The sequence below is a fragment of the Talpa occidentalis genome, unplaced genomic scaffold, assembly GCF_014898055.3.
Source record: "Talpa occidentalis isolate TD23 unplaced genomic scaffold, MPIMG_talOcc4v2.1 talOcc4.8, whole genome shotgun sequence".
Classification (NCBI taxonomy): domain Eukaryota; kingdom Metazoa; phylum Chordata; class Mammalia; order Eulipotyphla; family Talpidae; genus Talpa; species Talpa occidentalis.
The window spans coordinates 78,220,554-78,231,288 of record NW_023605194.1 but is presented as its reverse complement, the minus strand read 5'-3'; the positions used below and the strand labels follow the sequence as shown (position 1 = coordinate 78,231,288).

The following is a 10,735-nucleotide window of genomic DNA, read 5'->3' as shown; positions in this document are numbered from 1 at the left end:
TTAGGACCCAGCAAATCATGTCTATAGAGTTCTTTAAACTCCTCAGAGTCTCATGCTACATAAGAAAATGCATGGAGATTTAAAGGATTATCACTGAAGCCAGCTAGCAAAAAATATTGGATTGCCTCTGGCAGTGGTCAGGAACATGAAAGGTGGTTTGGGACCAGCATGGGCACACATAACACCCATGTCTTCAACTCACTTGTTCTTTTTCCATTTATATTTTGTAGAGGATCTATAAGAACATGTCATCGAAAAATAAATATTTCCACAGAAGTGAGCAGAATTTTCCAATGTCTCATCCAAACCAGTCTGTACAAATGCATAGTCTGAATAACAGAATTCTTTTTCTTCTGTCAATGATTGTGTTTGTTTTCTTTTTGTGGTCCTTAGAAGCTACCAATGAGATAGCCTAGAAAGTGTCAGGCCCAGAGAGCTCATTGGAATGAATTTGCTACTCCTTGGCTTGTCTCAAGAAGCGAGAAATTAGGGCCTCCCTGGTGGTGCAGAGGTTGAGCGCTGGGTTGCGAAGCTGCCCACAGCCTCTGCAGCGCCGGTTCGATCCCCAGCTGCTCCCCAGCCACCGGAGGAGGGTCCCACATGGCGCGCAGACGTCTCCTGCCGCCCGCTGCTCCCCTCAGCAGTGTACTTCGGTCCTTCTGCCTGCTCTGCTCCCCCCTTGGCTCTGGTGAATTCTCTCACCCTCCCGCGCTTTTGACTGTACCCAGTGCTTGTATAAATAAATAAATAAATCTTTAAAAAAAAAAAAAAAAAGAAGCGAGAAATTGCAGAGGGTTGACTCACAAGCTGAGTGGTAAATCCCTCTACCTATGGACCTTTTTCCTCCTCTGGACATGCTCAGCTCACAGGAAACAAAACCACAGCCAGTTCATCAATTCTGGGCATGGAGAGGGTTGTGGTTAAAAAAAAAAAATCTTTCTTCATCATCACTTACAGGAGATGAGGAAAGAAAGAAGAGTGAACAAAACAGGAAGAGCTGAAATCCAGTCATTACAGTTCGTCTTCACCTGAATCAATCCTTCAGTTTCTTCCCCTGTAATGGGGTTGTCTCTGAGGGTCCCCCTAGTTTAATAAACATTTTCCGACTAGATTACTTTTTTCCAGACAAGTTCATTCTGTTATGCTTCCCACCAGGTTGGTTTCCCTACATACAGAGGAAGAAATCCTCAGAAGCAGCAGAAATTAGAGTTCAGGTCAGAATCCTTACTGAAGATTAGAGTTTCTCTCTGTGCACAGAGGTCAAACCAGCACCACCTCTCAATTTGCCAGGGACAAATTGCCTCTCTCTATGGTAAACTCAAATCCAACTCATAAAAATATTTTCAGTTAGATGTAAAAGCTTTTTGACTAATCCTGTTAACTGTGTCATTGAGTCACTCAAATACTTAGGAATAGAATGTGCGTTTAAGATATTGAGTAAAGATGCCTGCTGCAAGACTGGCTATGCCTCTCCTTCACACCTTCGGCAGTTTCTTTTCTAGGTGTGGCCTTCCCTGGCTTCTCTATCTAACAGTCTATCCTCCAAGTCCTGTCCTCACCCCTGTTTTATTTCCTCTTTAGTGTCTCTCCTCATCTAACATGATATATTTTATTTATTTAAAGTACTGCCTGCCTCCTTTCTGTGACAGCAGAGCTTTGTCTATGTTATCCTGCTGTATCTGTAGCACCTAGAACAGTAACTAACACAAGAGGAGGCACTTAACAAATATTTGTGGAATGCATAAATAAATATTATTATTATGAAGCTATAACAATTGCCATGTATAAGAGAGAAGCATAAATTAGGCATTGACCAAATAAAGGCAGCCCCTATGTACAGCTCCAGATTATAAGGAAGTCACACTCTACTCTACCAAAAATAACTAAATAAACGAACAGCACATCTGGGCAATCATGACACAGTCCAAAGTCTTATGCATTGATCAGGGGACACATAGCTTTAAAATGGTAACACATTATTCTAGTGTTTTCAATCTGGTTTCAGTAATCTACACAGTAGGCAAAGGTGTCTTTAAAAACTTTCTACTGGAGAAGCATCAATCTGAATGCAGTCACAGCTTTTGCTTCTCAAGCACAAGTTACAATGGAGCTCACAATAAAATGTTACTTTGGCTCTAACATACATTCCAGAATAGAAGAAAATCCAGAACATACATTCCAGAATAGAAGAAAATCCAGAATCTCTCTCTTGGGGCTTCTCCTAAATTATTTCCAGATACCTGTGGCTGAGCCCATCCGAAAAGGACCAGGCAGTGAGTGAGGAGCCCTTTCCAGAGCAGGACTGGCCATTCTCACGCCTTGCCCGCCCAACCAGCTCTCAATTCGTGGTGCCTTGGGTCTCACTCTCAGCTCGCCCAGGCTCCAGTCAGCTCAAGAGTACTGTGGTAAGAGGCTCTTGAGCATGGAGAGAGACCACCCTCATGACCAAATTCACCGTTCTATTTTTCCTCCCACAAATCATAACTATCTTTTCATCACCTGATGCACAGAGTCCCCTGCCCCTATACTCCGCTTGCTCAGAAAACACTGGTTGGTCACTTCAGCCAAGCGCAGACCTGGAAACTCAAAGAAACCTTTCACCATCCCACCACCTCTCCCCACCATCACTCACCTACACATACCTTCATTTATATGACAAGTCTCAGGGCCTCCCCTGGTGGCACAGCAGTTGAGCACTGGGCTGTGTAGCTGCCCGCACACAGCCTCTGCAGCACTGGTTCGATCCCCAGCCACCGGCAAGGGTCCCACATGGAGTGCAGACCTCTCCTGCTGCGCCCGCTGCTACCCTCAGCAGTGTATTTCATCGGTCTGCCTGTTCTGTTCCCAGCTCTGGCTCTGGTGAATTCTCTCACCCTCCCGCGCTTCTGACTGTACCCAGTGCTTGTATAAATAAATAAATAAATAAATCTTTATATGACAAGTCTCCTTTATTCCTATGTCCCAAAAACAAAGCAGTTGGCAACTGCACTAAATGGGCTCTCAAGGAGCTGCACTGTCCTGTTTATCCTTGGACGTAACGCTTTCTTATCTTATTGCCAATTTACCATCTCTAATGCCACCCCCACTTGTAGACTCATCCTTTTTGTTGGTAGAATTCAATGCCTTACAGTCATGGGACTGGGGACCCTATGGCCTTGCTGCCGGTGAGTCAGGAGACACTCCTAGTGGCCTAGAAACCACACATAATCTCTGTCAGGCGGCCCCTCCATCATCACGCCAGTGAGAGTACGTCAAATCCTTCTCATCTTGCCTGATTGGTAAGTAACAGGTAACCACAGTTGCCAAGACGAAAATTTGGTTCTTTTTTAACTCCTTCTCCTTCACTTCCCATGTCTATTCAGTTCTATTTCCATAATAGGAATTACATTTATCTACTTACTTTCACCCCTACTGTCCCTTTCCTAGTCCAAGCTGACAGGTATAGCATGATATTCTGCAACAGTTTCTTAATACTCTCCTTGCCTTCCCACAATCCAATTCTTACTGCATCCAGAATGGTCTTTCTAAGTCAGACATATCTGATCTTTATTATTATTATTATTATTATTATTATTATTATTATTAGTTTCTTTCTTAGTTCCCTGTTGTCCTCAGGATAAAGATTTTCAGACTCTTTAAAGCAGTTTACAAATGGGATTCTCATCTAGGGTTATTATTCCTGATTTCATGTCTTGCTCCTCCCTTTACTCTGTCCTCAACACAGAATAGAAGGACATCCTGAATCTCCCTCTTGGGGCTTCTTGTAACTTATTCAAACACTTTCTTCTGATCTCTCTATTCCAGCCTTTCAGGACTACTCATCCAGCAACATGCCATATACTATCCCAGTCACCACTAACTCTTTGAACACACAGTTTCATTTTCCTGGCAAATTCTGTCCTCCCCATCAACTTTCTTGGATTTGACTTTAGAAATCATGTCTTTAAGAAATCTTCCCTTACTTCCCAAAAATCTTCAGTACTCCCATCATGCTGATCTTGCTTCCCCATACTACTGTTCAAGTTCTGTTATCACTACCTGTCTGTTGGTACCCCATTTGGGCCTTGATAAGCCCTGTAAGGCAGGGTAAGGTAGACAGATACATCCCTTAATGTGTCTCTAGTAATTAGAAGATGACCAGCAAAAACTAAGCACTCAGACCTCCCTGGTGGCGCAAGGGGTTAAGACGCAATCTATGAAGCTATCCACAGCCACTGCAGCACGAGTTCTATCCCCGGCCAGGGAGCTACCCACATGGCGCAGCAGGCCTCTCCTGACACTCCCGCTGCTCCCCTTAGCAGTGTATTTCAGTCAGTCTGCCTGTTCTGTTCCCCACTCTGTCTCTGGTGAATCCTCTCACCCCTCACATCTCTGGCCTGTACCCCAGTTCTTGTATGCATAAATAAATAAATCTTAAAAAAAAATAAGCACTCAATTTATTTTTAAGAGTTAATGCATGAAGGTGTTACCAGTTGTCACAGGTTGATTTATCTGAAAGGTTAAGAGTGTAAGAGACATATTGCGGAGCAACCAATGAAGAAAGAGGGAAATGCCAGATGGATGAAGGAAGGCGTCTGACTGAGATGCACCTCTGACAATGTCTCTGCCAGCTGAACAGAGTGTGGAGCAAAGATGCCCAGGAAGTGGGTCTGAGTTGGGCAAAATGGCTAGACCTTCTGATACCTTGCTTAGTCACTGGAGAGGGTCACTCCAAGCTGATCAGGACCCCAGCCTGAAAGATGAGACAAGCTCTGAAAAGCCAACAAGCGGTGCTGTCAGCTCTTCACACTCCTGGCAGCTGGGTAATGAGCAAGTCCTTTCCCGATGGAGGGTCGAGTGACTGTCGAAACGTCTCCCCAGCTACCACCATATAAACACAGGCATTCAAAGGGGCATGACTTGGGCTTTGGCAATGCAGAGATGGATTCCAGAATACTTTGAACATTAAAAACATGACTGTATTAGGGCCTCCCTGGTGGCGCATGGGTTAAGACGTAGCACTATGAAGCTACCTGAAGCTATTGCAGCACGAATTCAGTGACCGGTCAGGGAGGTGACCCATATGGTGCAGTAGACCTCTCCTGTCTCCCCACTACTCCCCTCAGCAGTGTTTTCAGACAATCTGCCTGTTTTGCTCCCCATTCTGTCTCCAGTGAGTCCTTTCACCCCCCATACCTCTGGCCTATACCCCAGTTCTTGTATGCATAAAATAAATAAATCTTTTTTAAAAAATCACTGTGCTAAATATATAACTCCCAAGTATTTTTGAGGGAAAGGGTGTCATTACTTGATTACATCAGTTCTGGCATATTTGGTTTTCAAAAACTAATCATCTTTTTATTTATTAACAGTAAATATACCTATATTTTCTTGTTTTTTATTTTTCTTGAGGTCACAATGGCTTGCATCACTGACTCAGAGGTGCAGGTTCATGCGTCTTTAGATGTTACCCCACCATGGCAACCATTGTCCCCACCATAATCCATGGGGCCCCCTGCTCTCTGTGTTCCCCACCTTCCCTCTTCCCCTCTGGTAGCCTTAATTCTACAATCAGCTTTCAAGGATTTGTTGTGGTTGGTTCCATCTGTCCCTTTGTTTTGTTTTACTCTATTCACATACAGAAAATGTGACACCATCCAGTATTTGTCATATCATTCTAGAATCATTACTCCTGCATGTCTAAAATGGATTTGCATTTTGCTACATAAATTATTAGAACTTCTGAATGGGCCATTTTTAATAACTGGTATAAAAATAATGAAAGGTATATTACTGTCGTAACATGCTAATATCATCTAAGTTGAACTCAGGGAGCCCAGACTAAAAACACTGATCATTTAATAATAGCATAATCAACAGAATGAACAAATCCTATGAAAAATGAGAATATCTGACTCTGCTTTAAGCATTTCATGTGTATATTCAATCTTCTAACTAGAAATTTTAAAATATTTTTAGTAAAATCTGAAAGCATTTTTACTAAGTTTTCATAAACCAATAGAAATATTTCAGGAAAATATTCTAAGTGAGGCAAGTTGTTTCATGAAGCCTAAATTAGAAAATTCCATTTTAAACATTCTGTGTAGAAATATAAGCACCACAAATATGTAGTTTCACTAACCTTAATAATGTGTGGAATAAAGGTAGTTAAATGCACCCTCACCTTTTTATTTATTTATTTATTTATTTATTTAATCATTAATATGTTGTGCTCCCCTTCCTAAATCATCTTTGTGATTTGGTCATATCCTGACATTTTACAATCCTTGGCTTTCTCTACCTTATACACATACTCAAACCTGGCTTCCGAAAGGACAGAGTTTATATCTTCCCTTAAAGGAAACGGATTTGGTAGGATATTTGAAAGGCACAAATTCTTGTTGGAGAGGATGGGCAAAGAGTTGGGACATGCGGACACAGACCAGAATCTGGCCTTTGGTAGTCTGCAATTCAGTAAAGGAAAAAAAGACCTACAAAAACTTAACTGATAAAGAAGCAATTAACAGTAAAGAATAAATGTGGTATGAACATGAGCCTATTTGAAATAATAAGGGGAGATTTTAATAAAATGAGGCAGGGTGTGTGTATATATGTGTGTGTGTGTGTGTTAATCTCTTCACATGAAATTTGCCTTCCTAACAGATCTTTAAGTACAGAGTAAAAAATTGCTATCTATACATGCAGTGTTTTACTGACTTTAAAATACAGCAGATATAAAACAGCTGCTTTTTGAAGGCATGGCTGAGAAATGGATCTTAATGCCATCATGATCCAAAAATGATCGCTATGCTGCTATCAGTCCCTGATTATCATGTGAGATTGCATGGGTTGTTCACACCTCTAGAAGCCTCAGGATCTCACCCCTTTCAGATCCCTAAACTCTTACTCTAGATTAACATACTTCAAACAGTTTTCCACTTTAATGGTTAACTTCCACTTAAAGCAGTGAGTTAGATGTCAGGAGAATGTTATTCATTCAACCACTATTTATTGAGAGCCTAGTAGGAGCCAGGCTCTCAAGAAAAAATCCTATCAACTTGAAAGGAGTTCATCTTTTCCTTCACACCACAAAGACTGCAGTGCAGTACAGTGTGTGTGTGTGTGTGTGTGTGTGTGTGTGTGTGTGCACGTGTGTGTTCATACACATGTGTGTGTATTCTCCTACTGCATTACACTTTGGCTAACTTACAGGACTGTGAGCACATACTGCCTGGGTTCAAATTCTGGCTCTGCCACTTACTTGCTGTGTGGCTTTGGACAAGTTTCTTGACTTCTCTATAAGTCAATTTCACCATCTAGAAAATACTTATGTCTTAAGGTTGTTATGAGAACTAAACAAAATATGAATATTTTCAATATATTTATGCCACATAGAAATGTTCAGTAGATGTTAAATATATTTAATGCAGCAGCCATTTCCCCTTGCTTACCAGTTTAATCCTTGCACTAGACCCCCCCCCAGGGAAAAAGGAAATGGAAATATCACATAACCTGACTTCAAACTTTACTAGAATGCAACAATCTTAAAAACTGTTGGCCAAAAAATAGATACAAAGGCCAATCAAAAGTTCAAAAATAAATCTTGCAACTAATCTATGATAAAACATCCAAGACCATAAAATGGGAAAGACAGACTCTTGAAAAAATGGTGCTCCACATAAGAAACTAAATACCAAATGGACTAAAGGTTTAGATACAACAATACAATACATAGAAGAAAACATTAGTAATACATTCCATAATATCAACAATAAATATATTTTGGGTGACTCAACCCCTATGGCAAGAATTTTTTTTAAAAAATTAGGATTGCCTTAATCCTTAAAAAAAAAAAAGCTCCTGTATAATGAAGGAAAAATACAAGATAATTAAACAGACACCCTATAAAATGGGAGAAAATATTTCCACAATATATAATAAGGGATTACTAACAAAGATATACAAAAAAGCTGTAATTCAACAATAAAAACCAAATAACCCAACAGGATAAATGCACCACGAAAAAAGAACACCCTACAGCAGCCCTGCCACTCCCAGTTAATCCCCACCCCTTAGGTATCCGGAGGCAGGGCTAGGGAGGGTTACTAGTGGTCCAAGATGGAAGTGGCCTTGGTGCACATGCGCATCACAATGGCCTCCCAGGGGGCGGGGGCGGGTCACGCTTTTGAAATTTGGTCCTGACAGTTATGGTTTGTTTTATTTCCAAGAAACTGCCCCTGACTCTTGAACAACTCTGCAAGACCTCTTCAGTGGCTGGCCCATGCCTCTTAACTTGGGGGAGAGGACCGTGGTGGAGAGCCCCTCAGCTCCCCCCAGCTCTGGTCCTGATCCCAGCGGCAGTAGCCAGGGTCGTGACCCCTGGAAGCTTGAGCCTTGCTGTTCTCCGGATTAATTAACCCTAAAAACATCATATTCATTCTTCTGGATATGCCCCAGAAGGATCCGTGCCAGAAACAAGCCTGTGAAATACAGAAATGTTTACAAGCCAACAACTACATGGAATCTAAGTGTCAGGCTGTCATTCAAGAGCTGCGTAAGTGTTGTGCGCGCTATCCCAAGGGAAGCTCTCTGGTCTGTTCAGGATTTGAAAAAGAAGGGGAAGGAGAGCTGACACCGAAGTCCACAGCAAAGTGAAGTTCTACTGAGAAGCAGCCAAGTACTGCCCCAACTTCCACCAAGCGAATTCCCTGTATCCTCCTGACTCTACTTCAGGCAAAGTGCAGCAACTTTCTAATGAAAATATCAATTTTAAAAGGTAATGAATTTACTTCTCTATACAGGACAGATAGAAACATAAGTATCTTCTAAAAACAAACATGTAGAATGCAATAAAACGGAACTGCTAAAATGAACTGTTAAGGGAAAAAAAATTTAAAAACCCAGACTTAAGTATATCATTACAGAAAATCAAAGATAAAGTCCTCAAAGAAGTCAGGAGAAAAAACATCTTACCTGCAGAGGAACAAAGATAAGATTTATATCCAACTTCTCAGAAGGCATGCAATCAAGAAAAGAGTATAGTAACCTATTTAAAGTGTTGAGAGAGAAAAACAAAACACCAACCTAGAATTCTGTACCCTGGGAAATAATCCTTCAAAGGTGAAAGAGGAATAAAGATTTTTCTGAGAAAAACAAAAGTTGATGGAACTTGTTTCCAGTAAAACTGTCACATAATTTTTAAAAGCAGTTTCTTTGAAGAAAATGACATAGAGTAGGTCATCAAAATAGCATGGGTATGGTATCACTTAGTTATAAGGTTGGTAAAACAAAATTCCAAACAGTGGCCGCTATCTGTGCACTTTGCACATTTTCCCCATATCTACATGGGGTTTTCCCAGAAACTCCAATTCCCTCCCACATCCCAAAGATGTGCACAGTAGGCTCACTGCCATGTCTCAGTGCCTCTAGTCTCAGAGTGGTTGTGAGTGTGTCTGTGATGGAAGGGCCTCCTGTCTAAGTTTGGCTCCCACCTTGTGCCCTGAACTTCAGGCACAGACCATGGTCACCCATGACCCTGAACTGTAATAAGCAGATTGGAAAATAAATGGATAAACAGAAATGATTGTTTAATATAAGAAGTGTTTGGGGGGGTCTTTACTCAAAAACTTGGTGATATTTTTGTGACCAGAAATATACTGTAGGAACTTAACTCTTGTTTATATCAATTAGCCTATGGTTGGTCTTGTTATGTCTTTTTGCTGAAAGTTGAAGTTTCCAAGAAACAATTGATATTAAATGAGGAATTACTATACATGGAAAACTCAGCTCTGCATAAAAAAAAGAGCATCAAAGACGGAATAGTTGGAGGTAAAATAAAAACTTACTTTCTTATTCTTAATTCATCTAACAGATAAGTTTGTTCAACATAATACCAACAGCATATTTAATTATGTGTGCTTATGTATTATATATATTATAAATAGTACTTATGCATGTTTATATATAAGTAAAATGAGTTACTTATGCATGTTTATATATAAGTAAAATGAGTAACAATGATTAAAAGGGATGGAAGAAAGGAATTAGAATGACTTTATTATAAGTACACTTCCCATGAAATGGTACAGTGTTTTTTTAAAGTACACCTGGATAAATTATAAATATTTATTATAAACTCCAGGGCAACCAAAGTAAAATAAATGTATAATTGCTATGCTAAGAAAGGTGAAAAAAATGGAATCATATTAACTGCTCAATAAAATGCGCCTCCCTGGTAGTGCAAGGGGTTAAGCACAGCACTATGAAGCTACCCACAGCCTCTGCAGCACGAGTTTGATCCCAGCCCGCCAGGGAACAACCCACATGGCACAGCAGATCTCTCCTGTCTCACCCACTGCTCCCCTCAGCAGTATTTTTCAGTAGAGCCGCCTGTTCTGCTCCCTTCTCTGTCTCTGGTGAATCCTCTCACTCACACCCACACCTCAGGCCTTTACCCCAGTTCTTGTATGCATAAATAAATTTTTTAAAAATTGAAAAAAAATAAATGCTCAATAAAAACCTCAAAGGCAGAAAAAGACTGGAAGACAGAAATAGGAACAAAGACCAAGAACAATGAATAGAAAAGTTAATGAGGGCCTCCCCTAGTGGCGCAGGTGGTTGAGCGCCACGCTGTCGAGCTGTCCACAGCCTCTGCAGCGCCGGTTCAATCCCAGCCGGCCGGCCAGTGAGGGTCCCACATGGCGCTGCAGACCTCTCCTGTTGCGCCCGCTGCTCCCCTCAGCAGTGTATTTAGTCA

At 41.1% G+C, this 10,735-nt stretch overlaps 1 protein-coding gene across 1 annotated transcript; it reads left to right on the top strand.

The window, feature by feature from the left end:
- Positions 1–8,165: 8,165 nt before the first annotated feature.
- On the top strand, positions 8,166–9,162 carry CMC4 (C-X9-C motif containing 4). Its single transcript, XM_037497091.2, has one exon. It carries the CDS (start codon positions 8,428–8,430, stop codon positions 8,632–8,634), a length of 207 nt encoding a protein of 68 aa, XP_037352988.1. The 5' UTR covers positions 8,166–8,427; the 3' UTR covers positions 8,635–9,162.
- The last annotated feature ends 1,573 nt before the right edge of the window (positions 9,163–10,735 follow it).

What these genes read in the sequence shown, in the direction of transcription:
- CMC4 (XM_037497091.2), top strand. Translation starts at nt 8,428, where the DNA reads ATGCCCCAGAAGGATCCGTGCCAGAAACAAGCCTGTGAAATACAGAAA.